At 39.3% G+C, this 21,344-nt stretch overlaps 1 protein-coding gene across 10 annotated transcripts in view; it reads left to right on the top strand.

Moving 5' to 3' along the window:
- Positions 1–21,344, top strand: part of NCKAP5 (NCK associated protein 5) — a 548,005-nt gene that overhangs the window by 377,975 nt on the left and 148,686 nt on the right. For all 10 annotated transcript variants that reach the window (XM_081199370.1, XM_081199369.1, XM_081199372.1 and 7 more), the window contains one exon: positions 16,819–16,887. In XM_081199370.1, the coding sequence (XP_081055496.1) occupies positions 16,819–16,887 (69 nt within the window). The remainder of the gene's footprint in view (positions 1–16,818; positions 16,888–21,344) is intronic.

Raw genomic sequence — 21,344 nt, 5'->3', positions numbered from 1 at the left:
GTACAAGCTTTCTCTAATTTCAGTTGTTTGAACTATTTAGTTCTCTCCTTACTTTTTTTGTTTTACTCCCTTTGTTATCCTTGGAGAAATTGAGGACTAACAGTTCAACACTGAATATGTCCAATTATAAGAAGAAAGGCAAGGTATCAATGTCCCTTTAGATATGTTGGTCATGGTGCATACAGTGTTATTTTAGTTGACAAATAGGGTATGAATAAAGCTGTGAAGATGTTATATTTTGTCAAGCAGTCTGTTTGCCCTGATGGTGACCTCTTATATGGAGGGTTATATCCTCATCACCAGCATATTTGTGTGAACAAATATGATCGATTCTAGATATATATTACATTGCATAGGACTCCACACATTAATTTATTCATTGTTCCTTGTGAACATTTCTCCCTCCAAGCAATAAATTACTCATTGGTATTACCTGCAGAATGCCATGGGGAGTAATGTATCTGCATGATTTCCTCATGGTGGATGCCATTGTTTAGCTTCCCTAGGCTACATTGTGACTAGTGGGTGAGATTCCCCTGAAGATAGTTACATTTAGACATGTAAGTCCTGTTTCGAAACATAGGGCCACACTGGCTAACCTTGCTGCCACCCCCCATGTTGTGTGACATGCTTCTGCCCTTGCTGATAGGCGTGCCATCACATGTACATCACACAAGGTTCCTGATTCTTCTTTGCAAATATCTTTCTCTTCTTTTCAAATGTCAGAGCCATTGTGTATACATCAATGGAAGGTGCATGCTTTTTGGGGTGAGGATAAGTGCAATCGTGAATACTGCTCGCTCACACGTTCAATCAGAACCTGAGTTCTAGCTTCTGAAAATGGCTATAACATTTGCCCTTTTTTGATGCTCAGTGCCTTAGACTACAGTCCAGACATATACTTTAGGAATGTCCAAGGCATTGACTTTTCCCCCTTGGAAAAGCTCACATAGGACCTTTTCAGTAGTGGTACCTCAGATACAGAACTGGCCCCCTTAATTATTTGCCTGCTGTAAAAATTGGTTGTCTTTGGCTGACAAGTGAAGATAATATTTTGCTTGTTTTCACTGTGCTTTCGTTTGCTTTTAATTCGTCTGGTTTTACTACTGTATTGATGATTTCTCTCTTTGTGATTAGGATATCTAGATAGTCTTAAATGATGTTGTAAGTTGCTTTAGGATTTGTAATTTGAAAATTGTGGTCTACTGCTTCTGCCCCTTGGTGCTGATGTAGGTATATGTGCTATTATTGCTATTTCTGTTGTCTGATCTTTGACTATAATAAAGATTGATTGATTGATTGATTGATTGATTGCTATGTATATGCTGTGGGTGGAATACAACTAACTTGTCCTGTCAGTGGAAGCCCGATGCAAGGAATTCCACTTGTGCAACAGGGCTTTCCCTTCCTGCCATGCATCTCCAGTGCCTCCTGAAATTAGCTCTGGTGGGAGGCAGGAGAAGCCTGGAACCGTGTGTGGGGAGGGGAAGGGAGATAGTTCCATTTTGACTTGTCAGTGGGAACCATCTTCTTAGTGTGACATTGAATTCCTCCCTCTGTGTCCTCGACTTAGACTACACGCAGTACAGCTAAAGTGATCTGATGTGTGTTCTCTTATGACTTGTGATTTGTTTAGGGCATCATTAAATATACCCATTTATAGGAATAATTCACTCACTCAGGAAATATTTCCTAGCTATGATCTCTGCTCCTCTTTACCCATGCACAGGGACTTATTTATTGCTGCAAGATAGCATATGAGCTGTATTTTCTTCCATTTCACTCAACACATCTGTAAGTGAGCTATCTTTCAAGATGACTGACTGTCTCTGTGTTATTATTTCTGTAGCTCTTTGACACAAGTGATTTGACCAAAGTAATATGGGAAACCTTTAGCAGTGCATGGGGCTAACTCAAAAATATTTTAGATGTCAGAATCCTTAGCCTGCCCGCCCCCGTTAATAGCTGTGGGGCTCCCGTGCTTCTTCCCACAAGAAGAGATGCTGCAAAATGGCACTGGGTACAATCTTGGCCCTATTTAGGTCAATGGCAAATCCTTTAAATCCTGTTTGTCATGTAAAATAACCATTAAGGCAATTAATGAGAGAGTTTTGTGGTGATACATTTTAAAAACTATCTCCGAATGATATATCATTGGGATTTCTGAACAGAAATGAAATGAAATGTATTGTCTGAAGACTGAGTCAGCTTCTGAAACTTTAAAGAACTAACTTAAATTGATAGTTGACTGAAATATATCTGTTCTATGTTATTTAGAGGAAGCAATTAGGTTTACCGCTGTTATACTGTACTTTAGTTCTATTTACAGAAATTGATGTGTGCCAGGAAAATTGGTATTGCAGCTCTAGTCCTTATTCTTCCAGGGTGCCACAAAATGGAAGATATTATTAACCACGTGTTTACTCTGAACATCTCCAAAAGACCAGCTGTGAAATATCAGAAAACCAATCCTATCTCAGTGAAGTTGGTGACAGATTAATTTCCATAAATAAATCAGAATAGCTTTATCCTCTTGAAACCTAAAAGAAGATTTAAGGAGAAGATGAGTATGCTAATAAGGGATGGGTAGATAAGGAAACAGGGATTTGAAGAAAACAAAATGATAATTATGCAGTGTGTGAATCCAAGCTCAGGTTCTCTCACTGCACAATGCTCATCCTTTTAGTTCTTTTGCTTTCAGCAAACAATTGGCCCCAGTGACATAATTAAGATTAAACATTCATGTTCCATGCTAGGTTTAAAAGAAAATGTGTGCTAAAGGAAAACAAGAGCAAACAAACATTTTCTATTCCATATTTCTTTATCTGAGTATTGCATCTGAAGAGTCACTTCATACATTTCATTTGAGGCAAATGTGTCTTTTACCACTTTGTGTACATGCTGTAGGGAGTCATTCACAGTGTCCCAATATGATATATGTGGTTGTAAACTCATCTAGGTTGCATGTGTACATTGCACTGTTACATCCATGTAAATGTAAAATGTCTGGCCAAGTGCACAGTAAAAATATAATATGTGAATCCACCCGTACCTACCTCTTTTTGCCATTCAAGATTTCGGGGCTGCATTGCAGCACTTTGAAATAGCAATAGGAAGTTAGATCCCTGCAGAACACTTGTTTAAAAAAATCAGGTTAGCCATGGAGTTCCATTCTGGTTTGCAGTCCACATTCATCAAGTATTGCTGAAAATATAGCACATTTATCTTTGTGATGACCAACTGTGACTTCATGGTAGATATCATTGCAGTGATCTTGTTTTGTGATGCTTCTCTCCCCTCCCCCAACTTTCCTTTCCTTTGTTACAGAAGAAAGACAGGTAATCTCTAGGGCAAGGAGGTCTAAAATGCTGAATTGACTGAGTGATGTAATGTGTGAATCAGAATTTAGTGTAAGACAGCAGTGTGTGAATCCAATAGTTAAAAATCATAAAAAGCAGAACAATGTCTCAGTGGAATTGCCTTCTTGGGTATCATGCATCCCTTCCAACACTGTTGTGGTAGCAAATGTAGATTTTGTCTGGAAAACATTTTAATTATGGTATTTTGTTTTGTTTTTCCTGTTATTGGTTGCATTCTAGTCCATTCCAACTAGGAAAATGCTTAGCTTTACTTTGAGGTTTTCTGTTGTGCTAGACCAGGAGCTTTCAGATTCCTAACTTTAAAGAACTTTTTCTCCATCTACTTATCAAGAGACCCTGCATATGTATACAATGATACCTCGGTTTATGAACTTAATCCATTCTGGAAGTCCGTTCTTAAACCGAAACCGTTCTTAAACGGAGGTGTGCTTTCCCTAATGAGGCCTCCTGCCACTGGTGCCCTTCCACTGTTTGGATTCCGTTCTTAGACGAAGGTAAAGTTTGCAAACCGGGACACTACTTCCGCTTTTGCGGAGTTCGTAAACCAAATAGTTCATAAACAGGGCTGTTCTTAAACCGAGGTAACACTGTAATTGAGTTTATTCAGGGCATTTTCCACATTTGTCGGACCATAGGATTGCTCCACTTGAACTGTGAGTACACCCTTGAATATTGTCCATAATCTCCTGCGACTACACATTACAGGGGAAGGTTGGTAATGGAAGACAACCTGTCTTTCACAAAAGTTTGTCTGCCATGTTTGATCATCTTGCTGAAGAACTCTATTGACTTTTCAAGGACACCCACCCCAAGAATTCCAAATCCTGTGCTCTGGGTATTTATTATTAATAAACTATAGAAATATTCAACAACATTAATTCCCATCTATTAGTATCATAGAATTGTAGAATTGGGACCCTAAGGATCAGTTAGCCCCTGTAATGCAGGAACATCATCATAGCCTCTCACCCCATCTAAAGAATATCTATGTTTTAAATATGTATGCTACCCATTTTGTTGTCTACATATACTCCTTGATCAGCATAAAAAGGTTCTATATATTTACTTAATACTGCATGTAAGATTGTGGTATGTCATTTTTTATTTTGCTATTTATTTTATGTACATAGGTTAAGTGCTGGAATTTTCCATTTGTAAGCTTGCCAGAGGATTTGAGAAACTAAACAAACCCCCTTAATGATCCACGTAGTGTTCTAAATTGTCCAAGTGCTGTATCAGTAACAATATTTAACATGGATGGACTTTGCAAGGCCAAACAGCTTAAACATTGAAGCCAGGATCACTTGTTTTCTGGCAGAAGAATCCACGCATGTGGCACATTCTATTTTGCCAGAGATTGTTCTTAACCTTCTCTTGAAATGTCAGTTCCAGACATTTCGGCGATTCCAGGAAAGAAAATGTTGAAGGTTTTAAAGGCTTGTCAGTCTTAACCATCATGCAGTAAACAGAAAGACAATAAAGGATGTTATGATTCTTGCACAAGTTTTTTTAAAAAAAATAAAAATAAATAAATCAGAGCATCTTTTGAGAAAAATATTATGCAAGCACAGCAGAAATGCCTAACATTATCTCAGAAAAACTGAGGCTCAACATTTTACAGAGACAGCTGTAAGACAGGTGGTGTGTGTTCGTCCAGTCATTGCAATCTTATAAATCTTGCTTCAATGTATAGATTTGAAAATGAAGTTGTTCATTCACTAATTAGCAGTTAAAGAGTAAAGCTGGTTAATAACAGACATGTCATATTTCATATTAAAAATACACAAACACACAAATCAATTAATTGTACTAATCTTTACTAAGCACATTTTAAGATCTTGCATGTAGTCAGAGCAGTCATATTTGATTTTGATTGAAATTTCATTTTAATTTCTTTCTCTCAATTGATGACCAATGGATAATTCTGACTTCCGCATTTAAGTCAAGTATAATTCACTAGCAGTATCACTCACAATTTTCTTGCAGCAGGATATAGTCTTAAATTATGTATACCCTTAAATCCTTATTCTTAAATCCATATTGTAAAATTTATTACCTCTACAATTTTATTTCAGCACTTCAGTCTTCCTATCAATATGGCTTATAAGTTTCTGATTATGTAAGGTAAAGGGACCCCTGACCATTAGGTCCAGTCATGACCGACTCTGGGGTTGCGGCGCTCATCTCGCTTTATTGGCCTTATATCTACTTGCACTTTGACGTGCTTTCAAACTGCTAGGTTGGCAGGAGCAGGGACCGAGCAACGGGAGCTCACCCCGTTGCAGGGATTCGAACCGCTGACCTTCTGATCGGCAAGTCCTAGGCTCTGTGGTTTAACCCACAGCGTCACCCGCGTTCTTTTGTTGATTATGTATCACCTCCCAATTAGCCTAACTGTACACAGTGGACTGTTCAGATGTAATGTTAAAATAATGAGTGTCATCTGACAAAGTGGCAAATCATGGTAAACAAGAACCCAGAGCTAAAGTAGTTGCTGGTTGTGTATAAGGAGAAGAAGGTGTTTAGTTGCCAGTTGTGGGGCACATAGATGCTGTCTCCCTTATATATGAATGAGGACTGGACCTAGAGATTTTCTGAGTAGAAATCTGCTCATTGGATGTAGTGGAATGGGACTGGGATTTCTTCATATTCAGGCAGCTCCTGTTCCCAAGAAAGCTGCTCTGGGTGGTTGGAGACCCTCTGGAACAGCAAGGGAAGGAGCACCAGAAGATGGATGACTTGGGAAAAATCAGCTTCCCCTTTCTTCCTGTGGGAGCTTCCACAGGTCCCAACCCTATGTGTTTAGGTTCATATCAGGGTAAGTGTTGTTTCTTGGTAGATACTATGGCAGACCAACACGGCTACCTACCTGTAACTAGAATCTTGGTAGATATGTTATTCTATGATGTGCATTATGAAAACTCAATATTTGGTTCTGCATAGGTTTAAGTAAAACCATCTGTGAGACACAGGAAAGGGGGGAGTTGGTTGCTTCTTTTCTAAATCACTGCTTTTACCTGCTGTTTTGGTCAAAATGCTTGAAAAGCTGTTGATACATTGGGTAGCCTTGGGCCAGTCACTGTCCCTAAAGCTAACCTACATGTTGCACAGAGATAGGGAACCAGTGGTCCTCCACATGTTGTTGAAATTCTACTCCCATCAGCCTCAACTACCCAACTAGCATGGCCAGTAGTCAGGGATGACTGAAATTGTAGTCCAGTAGCTTTGCCTACTCTTAATGCTCCACCTCTATAGATATATTCCTTAACAGCACAGTGTACAAATTTATCAAGAGTACATATAGAACAAAGATCTATTGGGCTATAGTATAAAACTATCCAAAAAGTAAATTGAGCCATGGGCATCTTGTGCTCCTACTGTAGTTGCAATATAGTGTTTGTTAAATTTAAGCCTTATAGCCTCTGTTCAATTGCTAATAGATGTCACATTTTAATTGATGTGTTTTTACTTGCTGAGTGTTCCAGAAGACACTCTGAGTACTTTTGTCGCCTTTAAAATTCCAGCCTGGGGTGTATGTGATCCAAACTGATTTGTAGTGTCTATAAACAGCTGTCCTGCGATAAAGATGGGAGAGCAGCTCAATCAGATGTGGGTGGGTGGTTGAGTTCTACCTGCTGAAATAAGAAGCAGTAAATAGGTGACATCTGAGAGTACACCTTGTCACTGGTGCATCAATCCAGGCAGAGGGAAATGAAGGCCAAGTGTTTACCAGGACTTAAACAGGATAATGTTGTTGTCTCTCTCTCTTTGCGGGGTGGGGGGTGGGGGTAAAGCAATCACCTAGTTATGCAGGCCTTGAATATTTGAAAAAAAAATGAAGAGAACTGGATGCCCTTCTTTAAAATTGTCAAGCCTCTTGTTGAAAGCTTTAAATGATGGAGTGTCTGTACATCGGAGCACAGAATGTAGGGAATTACAAATAAAAAAGATTAAAGATGTGAGTACATTTGAAGTACTTGAACAACTTTAATGTACTGAATGGGCCATGCTAAATGAGTCTCTGTGTAAATCAATAATCCTCTCTATAAAGAGACTAATAGTTTAGTATGAATAACAAGGAAATGTGCATGGTAACTAGTGTTCTAGAATTCTGTCAGTGTTTTTAAAGTTCACTGTCATAACTCTGTTTGCCTTGACCTTTATCAGTGATACCTTCAAAGATTTTTTAGTTGCTAGTTGAGGTTCAACTTGACACAAGACCTTTTAAACCCTCATTTCCTTTTCCCTTGGTGCTGATGCAGTAGCTAATATACTGCCCGCTCCTTATCTACCACTTTCGCTTCCCTTTTGCTTTTTGTTCCTCTGTAATTATAGGTGTGCCAAGCAGAATTTTCTCTCTGCATGCTTCCTTCCTCTTTCCTCCTGCGGGAAATTTGGGTTGGTTTTTTCTCAGTTTTCATTAGAATATTGAAGCTTTCCATGCGCTAGTTAATGATCTTCCCTAATACAATGTCAGCTTTGCCATTTGCATCTGGTGTGACTTATTCTGCCTTGGTAGTAAGTAAAAGGTCTGGGGACTTCAGTGACAGTGAAATTCTATAGTTGTATCATAATTGCATAAGTGGAGATAACTGAGAAGGATCACAGTTTGTTGTCTCCCCAAGTTGGTGAGGTCCATTCAATATCAACACAAAACCGAGCCTTCAGTGCTATAGGCCCACTCCTGTGTAATGCTCTTCCAGTAGAGATTCAGAACGCACTGTCTGTATTACATCTCACGTGTTTGCTGAAGACTTTCATTTGCTGCCAGGCTTATGTAAACAATTAAGAAAAACATATTCCGTAATAGTCAGCTGATGTTTTATCTCTGTATTATTCCTATTGCATGTTAGTAGTTGTAACCACCTTAGGTAATATTTATGAAATTGCAGTATATAAATACGTTTATAAATAAATAATCATATAATATCATGAAGAACATTACAAAAAATCATTTGACAGTTCAACTGAGTTCTAAAGAGAAGGTTCAGCAAGATGTTGTTGTTGTTGTTGCTGCTGCTGCTGCTGCTGTTATTATTCCTCCTGGATATGCAGGCCTTAGTCCTCTCAGTTCTTTCTCCTTCCATTTCTTTGAACATATGAGTCACCTCTTTAAGTCCTTTAGTTATATCTCTTACGAGGTGGTGAAATAATAACACTGCATCACTCTGACTGTGATTCGCAAGCATCTTTCTATAAAACTGGCTCACATATATTTACTGATAACATTGCATACTTAGCCAAATACTCCATAGTTCTTGTCCAGCAAAATCAGGGATCTTGGGTTATGACAGCAGTTTTCAACCTGTGTGTCATGGCACCCTGGGGTGCCTTGAATGATAGTCAGGGGTGCATCGGGCAACACTGGCCTCTGTCCCTCTTTCCTTCCTATCTTCCCTCCCTCCTCTGATGCCCTCTCACGTCTCTGCCTCTGAAAGGCCTGCACAGCTGTTTGTTGCCAGCAGCCCTGGCTACAAGCTCCCCATGTGAATGGTGCCTCTGGGGCTGCCCAGGGGGTGCTTCCCAGGCCCCTGTGGGGCAGTGTGAGTACGCACCTCTCTTTGCGGTAGGAGGAGCAGCTCAGAGACCAGGGGCGGCAGCTGCAGCTGTCCAGAGGACTCCCAAGGATAGGGGAGAAGAGAAGATGCTGGGGAAACTCTCCACAAGGGAGAGTGTTCAAAAAGGAGTGAGGGGCTGCTGGCTCTGCAGGCAAGGGGTGGCATTACTGAGCTTCTGAGCCCCACAGGGGTGCTGCAGAAAAAATGTAGTTGGTCAAGGGAGCTGTGAACCCAAAAAGGTTGAAAAGATCTGGGTTATGATGCCTACTGACATTAGATCAGTTCAGGCTAGGCAAGCCATGCATAGGCAAGCCAAAGCAGGGTCTTAGAAAGCTGGAATTGATCTTAGGATGCCATCACTAAGCTGAACATATGCAACATATGGTATGTATGAAAGAGTTTAATCCCTTAGTGTTTCGGTTTTTTTCAAACCACCAACAGTGCATGTTTGATTCAAAATGTTTTGAATGTGTTTCCTTTTGAATTGATTGTAGTTTGGGGTGGGGGGGAGCCATATCTAATGAAGGTAATTTAAAGTTTCTTAAGATTATTGCATTGCTGTCAAAAACAAAATTCATACTTAATTTTGTGGTTGGTGAGTCTTTTCCTTTCCCACCCCATTTCAGAAATACCTGTCAATGTAAGCACACCAGTCAGATATTTTAATACCTTAATAGTCACTGGAGCGATATGTAAATGACTCCTTTAATGGGAATTAGTTACATGGTGTATTTGGCTCACTTGATGCTTTAGCTGTGGGTAATGGTTCAATGAAATATAGTTTGCTGTGAGGCTTTAGTTGTAATAGCACAGACACCTATGAATTCTTCCTTCATTAAAGGCCCAACTGAAATCAAAATGAGAAACCACTAAAACTGGTAAGCAATCTTCTTCCTTCCTTTCCTTTGATTTATGGACATACACCCAACCATATGTTATGTCATGAGAAGCAGTGACTGAAAACCACAATAATCTATCTTTGATGGCTTCTTATTTACTGTACAATGTAAGCTGTGTTATATGGGTCTGAACTAGCTAGGTGGAATTTAACCAAGAGAACAGTGATTGGACAGTAGTCATTGTGGCAGTTTTTAGATACCTAAAATCTCATGTGAAGAAGACATAAAGATAACCACATATTTTGGTTGTGTGATTGAGTTAGAAGCAATGCATTATGTACACATAATACTGCTTTTTTTCTTTAAAAAATGATTTCCTAATTGTAGATTTGCCTGGTGTAAAGACAAGACCAAACTGGAAATCTTTAATATTAACCCTCAAGTCACTAAGATTATACAGCTTTCAAATTGTGGATGGTATACAACTGGTGTCCCTCCACTGACAAAGCATCTATCAGTGGAATGTGGAAGGGAACAATTTTTGGTGATTCCCCAACACTGCCCCCCAACCCCCCTGTTCCATAGACTCTCCAGAACAGATCTGGGCAGAGAACTACTTGGGGAAGAGTATTTTTGTTTTGTTTTAAAACTCCCTTCCTCATTTCACTGATAGATATCTTCCATCTACAGAGGGACATCAGTCCAAAGTATATTTTCTCCAGACTAATTTCCCCCCTCATTTAATTGTTTCTTTTACTATTGCTCATATGCATAAAGTGCTTGTCTCAGCAGTTTAAAGAAAACAAGATAGGAAAGGAGACTGCCTCCAAGGTACATACTAAGCACCAAGCCATAAGACTGTGTTTGTTAGTAGTATAACAACAACAACCATGTAGAATCATCAAAGATTTTGAAAACTTTCATTTCCTGATGGACTCTTGTGTTGGTAGAAGTAAGGCAGACTGCATTATGCCTTTTCATCCCAGGTTTCAGGCTGTTGTGCTGTCAGTGACCAGGAAAAAAATGTGGGATATCTAGTCTTATATAACAAACACACATGAAGGAGTTAATGCCATAGAGTAAGCTGTCCTGCCGGGCTTCGCTAGGTCATTCCCCCTCACATTGAGAAGAAGGCAATCAAGCATATCGTTCTTCAGTCTACCTGAGAAGCTCAGTGTGTAAAGAGGCCTCAGCTGTTTGCGCCAAGCTCAAACCCCATGGCTCTTACAAGCCTCTCAAGTTCCTATACCAGTAATTTAGGAGCTGTCTCCACTAACTAAGCCCATATTTTAAAGGTCTAAGAACCTATATGTCCTGAAATTGCTTTGCTATATATTTTGTGGTTTTAAATCTTTGCTGGTGTTCTCTCACCAAAGCATACTTGTCCCAAACCTTCATATTGGCATCCAGGAATTCTTCTTTTATACCTATTTTTTTCCATTACCTGTTGACTAGAATCGGACATCTGGAAGCATAGCATGACCAGCCCATGCTTAAGGCTGTATGAAATCTAGGACTTGGGTGGAAAATATATTGCAAGCCCAAGTTATAGACAAACTAAATGGGCCAAACATTTCTCTTTGTTTTCCTTCTCAGTTGTATAGTTTGCTTGTTTGATTGATTAATACTACACTTGTATCTCAAAGTGGCTTACAAACAAAAGAAGAAAAACACACATACAAAATTTAAAGCATAGATTATAAGAAAATAAGAACAGCATAAAAGCATTCATGGTGCTTCTATCATGCTATGTCTCCCTATACATTTCTGCGGCTTTGGCACAAGAGCTGAGCTGAATCTATAGTGCTTGGTGTCTAGGATTTAGGTGTACAAAAGGGAAACACTTGCTTATTTTGTAATCTGAAGTGATGCTCAGCAAACAACAACTCTATCACTTGCTTAAAATGTAAATATTGCTAAAAACTCCGAGACTTTAAAAAAATTAGTAAAGGTAAAGGTACCCCTGCCCGTATGGGCCAGTCGTGTCCGACTCTAGGGTTGTGCGCCCATCTCACTTAAGAGGCCGGGGGCCAGCGCTGTCTGGAGACACTTCCGGGTCACGTGGCCAGCGTGACGAAGCTGCTCTGGCGAACCGGCACCAGCGCAGCACATGGAAATGCCGTTTACCTTCCCGCTAGAAAGCGGTACCTATTTATCTACTTGCACTTTAGGGGTGCTTTCGAACTGCTAGGTGGGCAGGAGCTGGGACCGCAGATGGGAGCTCACCCCACTGCGGGGATTCGAACGCCGACCATGCGATCGGCAAGCCCTAGGCGCTGAGGTTTACCCACAGCGCCACCCGCGTCCCATTAAATCTCATTAATCTCAGCCTATTGTGAGATAACTGATGCCATGAAGAAATTTTACATACATGTTTCCCCTACATAATTATGCAAACTTTCTTTCTCATGATGCTCATCTTAAGCTGTTGAGATACTCTTTCAATACATTTATAGACACGGGACAGTACATGAGGTAAGCATAATCTAGGCACAAGCATGTAGAATAATGGATTTGCAAGAGATGAAGAAAGGTATGAAGCATACATGCTAAGAGTGACATAAAATCCTATTTTTTTAGGCTAAGGTGCAAAACAGAAAATAGACCTTCTTATATTTTACAGTTTTATTTTATTTTCACCTCCAATGCTCTGCTACATTATTGGTGATTTAATGTATTTAGCCATTGCTTTTTGATCCTTAGGGGGCTGGCAGGAGGGTCTTAAATGAAGTCATTGAAGCGTTGCCTTCCTATTTCAGTCCCTATTACAAAATGTCAAATAAATGGATATGATTTGCTCAGCAATCACGGGAAGGATAGGCATCAAACTTGCATAAATTCCAGTTGATATTTAAAACCTCTAGGATCAGAATCCTTATGGATATCTCTCTAACTTGTCCTATCAAATGAATATACTATTAGTTGTAAGACTCTCATATCCTTATTTCTTAATTTTGTATTTGGGGAACATGGGCTAAGCAAATAATATGCAAGCAAGCACCACTTTCTTGTTTCTCTGATCAGGGAGTACAAATCAGCAAAAAAATGTGTAAATATCTAAATCACTGCATTAGCAAAATGGAGAAGAGTCTCCAGCTGTGTAAATCAAATCCATTTTCAGACTTAAAAGTTCAATGTTCAGATATATCAAGTTTGCTTTTTAACATGTTCTTGATAGAGGTGGTCTGGTTGACACTGTGTCCCTGGACTTTCAAAAGCCAGAGTACCTCACCAAATATTCCTAAGTAAGCTTAGCAGTCAAGGAATAAGATGACAAATCCTCTTGTGGATCAGGAATTGGTTAAGCAGCGGGAAGCAGACAGTAGGAATAAATGGATTGTTCTTTGAATGGGGAGATGTAGAAAGTGGAGTCTCCCAAGGATTGGTATTGGGATCTATGAAGTTAGGGGTGAACTGCAAGGTGATCAGGTTTGCTGATGGTACTAAACAGTTAAGGATCTTTAAAATAAAATGAGATCATGAGAAGTCCAAAAGGACCTCTACATACTGAGTGAATGGCAAATGCAATTCAGTGTAAACAAGTGTAAAATGATGCACGTAAGGGCAAAAATGTATATCTTAATTTCACATGTATAAGTGGCATAGCTTTCTGTCTGCCACAAAGTGGGGTGGCATCCCACACCAATCCCTCCCACTCTGAGTTCTGCTGTCACTTCTTTTCTTCATCTCCTTTCCAGCTGTGCCTACTCCCCTGAATCCATTGCCCTGGAATACAGTTGCAACATTCGCCTCTACGATTCATTTGGCCCTGAGTAGGCTCAGTGTGTGCTGGCTATACACTAATATGGAGGTGATTATTCCAGAGCATATGATGAGGATTTTCTCTCTCCTCTTATACAACAATTTGGTTGTATCACACAAATATGGTAGCTTTTGGAATGCTACCTCACTCTGTAGCTCTCATCATTTAATCAAAGTAGATATGGTACAAAGAAGTGATGTATGGGTGTTGGTGTGAGGGAAGTGACCCCTTTTTAAAGATGAATGTCAGCTTGCCTCTTTGGGAACGGGCAGTGTTTCAGAGAAAACTTGGGGGGGGGGAGCTCAAGCTGTGCATCTGGTCCTCCTACTTGCATGCCAATTAATTATTTGGATCACAGCCTTAATGTGTAAGCACAAGCCTAGCGTAACTTGATTTCATTACCAATAACAAAAAAGCCCCCAACACTTTTCATAGATTGTCAGAACATTAAAAGAGAAGCAAGCAATGTAAACTATGTAATGGTTGTAATTATGTGTGGTATTGATTGCAGTGTCATGGTTACGTGATGTGAAGGTTATGCATAGAGCACCAGGTATCATGCCTGAATTCCCAAGGCTAGCATTTGTTTTTGCTTGAACATTTATTTTATTTTGTTCCCGCCTCTGGAGGAATTAATATTTAGACTCACTGCTGCCTAGATGGCTTAGAACTTTTATTTGGTCCTAATACATTTGAAAGGGATTCCATATCCCAAAAGACTTCTCCCAAGAAACAAGCAAATATTTTACAGGAGTGAAACAAGGCTTTATATCTTGCAGAAATAAAATAATGAATAGTTTAAATTTATGATTTTGTTGGTTGGTTGGTTTTTGAATTTCCCTAACTCCAAAGAACATCAGTGTGAAATATGACGACATAAGAACAAAATACATCAACCATCATTAAAAAAACACACCAAACTGAACATTTAATTAACAAGATAGTGTGATGTGCAGCCCTGCTAGGGATAAGAGTCCCAAAAATGAAATGCAAATGCATGGGAAAATGAGTGTCTTCAGTTGAATCTGAGAACCAAAAATATGGAAGACAGACATAACTAAGGGGAGATTATTTCAAAGTCAAGAACCCACCACAGAGAAGGCCCTTTATGCATCCCCTCTCCATGAATCCTGGTAGGGATTACAAGCAGAGCCCCACTCGCCCCCCCCCCCCGATATTAAGGATTGCAGTGACTGGTATTAGAAGATGCACTGCTGCATTTTATCAGGACCAGAGCAATTTAGGGCTTTGTAAACTGCTATCAGCACCTTGAATTGGGCCTGGTAGCACATAGGCAACCAGGACACAGCATCTAGCATTGGTGTTACATTATCCCATCTCACTACTCAGCTACTTAATCTGGCAGCAGTATTCTGCACCTGACCATGTTCCGGGACATCTTCCAGACCATGTTCAAGGACATCTTCATGTAGAGCATGTTGCAGTCCCACAGCCATGAGATATCCAGAACATGGGTTATTGATAACAGACTGTCTTGGTCCAGGACAGCTATAGTTGACAAACCAGCACTCCTTGCCTATTCAAATAGTTCCTCTTATAGCTCCCATCATGCGGGTGGCGCTGTGGGTTAAACCACAGAGCCTAGGACTTGCCGATCAGAAGGTTGGCGGTTTGAATCCCCACAACGGAGTGAGCTCCCGTTGCTCGGTCCCTGCTCCTGCCAACCTAGCAGTTCGAAAGCACGTCAAAGTGCAAGTAGATAAATAGGTACCACTCTGGCAGGAAGGTAAACGGCGTTTCCATGCGCTGCTCTGGTTCACCAGAAGCGGCTTAGTCATGACCCGGAAGCTGTACGCCGGCTCCCTTGGCCAATAAAGCGAGATGAGCACCGCAACCCCAGAGTCGGTCACGACTGGATCTAATGGTCAGGGGTCCATAGCTCCCATTGCTCAGTTGTGTTGATTAGTGGTGACATTTCTTTTTAGAGTGGTAGATCAAAAACAATCTGATCTAATCTAGAAAATTAAAATAGGTTAATATTCTAATCCGGAGACAGTCACTAGCCATGGCATAAGGAACTTCTACTTGTAAAGATGACCGTAATTCAATGTGGAAGTGAAAGTTTGACATCACAATGGCTTGTATTGTTTTCATAACATTAAAGGCTATATTTGCTGTTTGTCTATAATTCCTCCCTTCCCTACCCACACTAAGGTGTGAGATGGAGCCCAGAGTGCAGCAGAGGGGAGGTGCTGCTATGTTTGCCAGGCAACATGAGAAGGTCAAGGTCTTAGTACATTATAGTTAGCCTGTGCAATCTAGAGACTTCATGCTGATGTCACTAAAAGGGTTGACATTAGATGCCCCTATTCTATCTGTGCATGATCAAAGATTTGGGAACTGTGCAGGCAGTCACAGATTACTCTTTAGGTCAAGTGCCAGTCTCAGATAATGAGATTTCAAGCTCTATTTCTGGATTCACTGATAAGCTCCCACATTGCACAATTTGTATATTATACCATCCATGTGTTAAAGTTCTGCTGCTTTCAATGTGACTTTATTTAGTTGGAAAGGAGAGGTTTCAAACTGGCTAGATTGTGCCCTGCATTTTTACCAACTCTTCCAATCTTACAGCAGTGAACTCTATTTATATATATTTATGATAATTGGAGATGAGTTATATACTGTCCACCTATTACACTGGACAAAGTAGGCTTGAGCCATTGCACCCAGTGTGAGAGAAAAGTGTGTGCTGCATTTCTAGATTTTATGATATCAGAAAGAAAAACCACTCCTAAAATATGGCTGTGCTATCCATCAATGCTGCAATGTTCAGATGATAAAAAGAAATTGCATTTTATTATTGTATCTCTAAATCTCTTAATATTAAGCTAAGCTTTGTGGTTTGGAAAGGGAAGAGAATGCCCCTGACTCATGATTTTCAAGCATTCGAGCTTGGCAAGCTTGAATAAAAGAAAATTGATGTGCAAAATATCCACTGCAGTGTTTATACTAAAGGCTGTTTTCTGCATGTGCCAAGAATAGATTACAGAGATGTGTAGAATAGCAATGTCTGTCGTTCTCTAAATTGTAATGTATTTTGTGGTAATTTCATAAAGCTAATAGAATTTCTGTTATTTGTAACAGCAAATGAGAGCACATAGATTTAGTTTATTGTTTATTTATTTATCCGCACCCCCCCCCACCCTGAGTTTATTTTGGATCCTGAGGAGGTGTATAGGGTAAATGTATTGATTGGGTTGTCATGTTTCACACCATGCCCACTGATTAATTTGCATTACTTTTCTGTCTTGCAGGCAGAGAATTCCGCACTGGCTATGGAAAATGAAAATCAGAGAGAACAGTATGAACGTTGCCTTGATGAAGTAAGGTGGATCAGTGTTTTGTCACTTTTCCAATAAGCAACCCTTCCCTTTCTTATTGGGTTACATTTTTATTTGTTAATCAGTTTATAATAAAATAATTCTGAATATACTAATTATGAACAATTTTTTTTAGTTTTGTTTAGGATTCTAGATTTCCCTTGGTACATACACAGGATTAAAAAATAAATAAATTCAGAAGTAGAAGCAGTGGAATTAGCTCCCTTTGAGACAAAAGAGTTTTTTTGGGTTTTTTAAAGGTCCAAAGTTAAATACTGTTATTAGCTTCACCTAGAAATCCTGGATGGAATGATAGATTTGATTCCCATGTAGTGTGGTCCCGTGGTGCTTCTGTTCTTTTACTGAGAGGATCTACCCGAGGAAGTTTGTCTTTAATATGGGTTGGTTAATTTAAATCCATAATGCAACACTGAAAAGTCATTGGATCTTTGCATTTATCTTCAAGACCCATTCTCACTTTGAACAAACCAACTCTTTGATGCCATTGACTTACATTTTGAGAAGTACAGCAATAGATTATGGTAATAGTAATTATCCTTTTTACCCATGAAATATTCTGCATCCCAAATGAAAAAGGATTTTCCAAACCATTTTCTTCTTTTGTTGGCCTTAATTAGGCATGAACAATCTAAGGCATTCCAGACAACTTGGAGATTTTACATCCCAGAATAATATCAACTTGGATTGTGACCCATGTCTAATTCTATTTCCTCCCCCCCCCTCCCAAAATCACCTAAGCTCAGTCTGCAAGTTTGTATTTCCCAGATCAGCTGGGAAACTGTTGATACTGAAAGTTATTGGGTCTCTGTCTCACAAGACCCTGCTTAACCACCTGAGTTTAAGACATTCTCATCCTGTTCTTCTAAGAGCAAATCTTGAAAACTGAAATAGAGATTGTAGGGATCCTCCCCCCATTTTTTACAATATTTGTCAGAAGTAGCTTTGAAGAATATGTTTAGACATTCATTTTCTTGGGAACTTCCTATGTCAAAGGTTATAAAACCAGGTCCAGCTATAACCATTTCCCCCAGCTGGGAGACTTTCCACACTATCCCTTCCACCAAGAAACCTACTACTGTACCATTAAGTACCACATATAGGTTGATGGTACTTGCTGTTTTGGAGCAAGTTTCTACAGAAACTTTTCAGCTAGGATATAGACCTATTTAATAAACTGCTGCTTCTGATTATATGGATTTGGGGGTTTATCAAGCAGGGAAAAATATAGCCACAACTACAAAATTCAATTCTTTTGCTCACACAAGAATTATATTCTATGTAGTTTGAGGTGAAAGTGTTCCTAGCACTATGCTACTGCATACCTAGAAGTAACACACAAATCTTCTGATCGCATGTGGGCATGCACAAGCGAGCTGTTTTATTTTTTCCAGTGGCTGTGGCAGAAAACTTTAAGGCTTCTGATCAGCCCATATTGATGCCAGGTTTACGGTATGAATTTTGGAATAGGTTTATGGGCAGATTAATAGCACAAGGGTTTGCTGCTGGGCAGACAACATACATTGGAGAGTTGAGTAGTTGTAGATGATCACAAAAGTGGCACTTCCCATCTCAATAATATCAGCTGTATAAACTTTAATTTGATTTGATGGCATGGGAATTACTCAGCTGTTTCAGACTTTGTGTATAGGCACAAAACCTCATCAAATAAACTGATAGACAGAGCTGAGGTGCAAAATTGCTGGATTCAGGCCCTCATTATTATTTAAAAATCTTAATGTCCCTTTTGTGCATATGCTTTCTTCTCTGTTTATTATAAACCTAACCTTCATAACTGCATTACAAATTCTTGCCCTGAAATACAATTTAATATTCTGTGAGTGTATCTACCCATAAAATTCAGTCGTTGTAAAGGGTGGGGTGGGGGGAATCAGAATGTGAGACAATTACAGTCGCTTATAAATTCTGATAGTAATCCTAACAAACAATTGTTTTGAAATTAGTTGTCTATCTCTGCTATTTCCTCTAAAGTAGATAGATCAATCATTTGGATTGAACTTGAAAGTAAATAGCACTGCAATGCATTATATAAGGATGAGCTTCATTTATTTAAAATTCAATACATATATCTATACATTCTAAACCCATCTCCTTGTCTCTAGGAAACCTAATGCAAGAAACAGGATTACCTTCTACCTCAGGGGCCTGAGGTTTAAATGCTTAATCCTAGTTTCCTATTCTGGAAATTGATTGTCAGTTTTTTGTCAAGAAGTGGTATAATATTTATTCATGTTATTATGCCAGTAAAGATTTATGTCAGACTCAGCTGCATTCTATCAGGGCAATGTGATACACCACACTATAACATCTTAAAATTACTATACTAGCATTTGCAGTTAGCCAGACAAAATATAAAGATCCCACCAATGTTTAACTTGTATTTGAAAGCAACTAAAAGCTGTCATTAACATGCCATGCAAATAAGATAATAAAAGCTTATTCTTATTCTTCGTCATTCGAAAACATGACCAGGTTACTGGAAATATATCCTGGATTATTTTAGCTCTGTTGCTATTCTTTCTTAGATTGGCCAGAAATCCTCCAAATCGGTTATGGTGTGTTTCTTTAAATTAAGATGATGGGGAAACTACTTCAGCTTTTCCAAGTATAAAGATCTTGGATTTCTGCATGATGGTAAAGGGATTATTGTTATTCTACCCCATTCATTTCAGTAAGAAGGAAATGCATTGTAAATGGAGTAGGGGGGGAGCCATGATCAATTAACATGTTGTTGATGGACTGAAATCAGCAATGACATGAATACTAATTGTATTTGCTATATTTATTTCCATTCTGGGCATGGGACGAAAAAGCGAACATCAGCAATTTCCTTTTCCTGTTTCCACTTTCATCAGAATTCTCCAACATCCCTTGCCACTAGGTTGCCTTACCTTCAGCTACTCAGATCAGAAGTGCTTGCACTGCTCCCTCTTCTGCTTATGCCACTCGGCACAGCTCTCAGTGACTATGCAGGCAGAACTGCTGCAAATGACTTGGACACAGTCTGAAGAACCTTGTAGGGTTTTGAACATAGCTGTTTGTTTGTTTGTTTGTTTGCTTGCTTGCTTGCTTGCTTGCTTATTTATTTATTTATTTATTTATTTATTTATTTATTTTACTAATAAGTGGCTTCATGTCATGTCATTTCGTAAAGAAATGGATGGGTTTGTTCAATTTTCAGGTATACCAAACAATGTTACAACTAAAAATACATGCTAGAAGGAATGCTGTTGGATGTCAGTTCTTAAAGCCTATAGGGCAACACACATGGATTTCAGAGATGCAATATATTTACTGCTGTGGGTTATTATGGCTTCAGTATTAGTCTGTGTCTTGTATTAAATCATGTACAGAACTATTTTATGTGATGGTTTATTCCCTAGTTGCCTTAGGTGAGAGACCAGTTCTGGAAAGGGAGAAGTGATCATGGGTCATGTTATAAGTGTATGAATCAAATCAAACTCTTGGATCATACAGGAGCAGAATTACTTAGGTTGAAATTTCTGCTCATGCTTCAGTTCATATGAGTAGGTTACATTTTTTTTTCAGTGAAGTTGTTGAGAAGAAAGTGGAATTTTGTTTTTAACTGCTAGGTATGCTTGTTTTCAAATGAACAAGCTTCAGATATAATCGGGCTCTGCTTTGACAACATAAGGTTTTTTAGTGTGTACAAAAATAGGTCATTTTTTGAACAAAATAAGGTATTAGATAATTACCGGTAAATGTGTGATACAAATGTTAATATCTGGTGGGTTTTTTTTAAAAAAAATCTAGTTGTATACACAATTCTACTAATCGATGTTTTGTAATCTGATGCAAATAAATATAAAGTGTGGCGTGAGTGCCATCCAAGCATATTTGATGACTGTAGGCATTTTAATTTTTAGTGGCACTTAACAGTATCTTGCTGTCATGACAGATGTTCTGTTTTGTCAATATTGAATCAAGAAACAATTAGACCTCATGAAAACATCCAGGGCCCGGCCTTCTGCTTGAACAAAATTGATGATATCTCTTTCAAAATCAGTTGAATGGTACTGGTTTTTTCCAGTCCTGTGACTTACACTACTCCAGAATTTGGGACAAAATGAGGTTTTCAAGGGAAGTGGTAGAATCTGAAACTCTAGTGAAGATAAGAGAAGTTTTTTTTAAAAAAAACCCCTCCAGGTGTGCCTAAAGTGTACGAACACAGGAAGCTGCTTTTCACCCAATCAGACCATTGATCCATCTGGTTCTGCACTGTCTATAGGTAAAGATAAAAGGTAAAGGGACAGTAGTGGAAGAAGGGATGCAGCATGGGACGTGTGTGGTGCGTGGCCTGTAGGGCGCCCTAGCCGCCACCTCCATCCCAGTCATCGTCGTCCTCCAGACAGGGAGACAGCTGGCCCCTGCCCAGTGGGTGGCTTGCCCTACCCCCATGG

Source organism: Podarcis bocagei (genome assembly GCF_964188305.1).
Source record: "Podarcis bocagei genome assembly, chromosome: 1".
In the NCBI taxonomy this organism is placed as follows: Eukaryota; Metazoa; Chordata; class Lepidosauria; order Squamata; family Lacertidae; genus Podarcis; species Podarcis bocagei.
The sequence above is the reverse complement of the archived record's forward strand: the minus strand, read 5'-3'. Positions and strand labels throughout refer to the sequence as shown.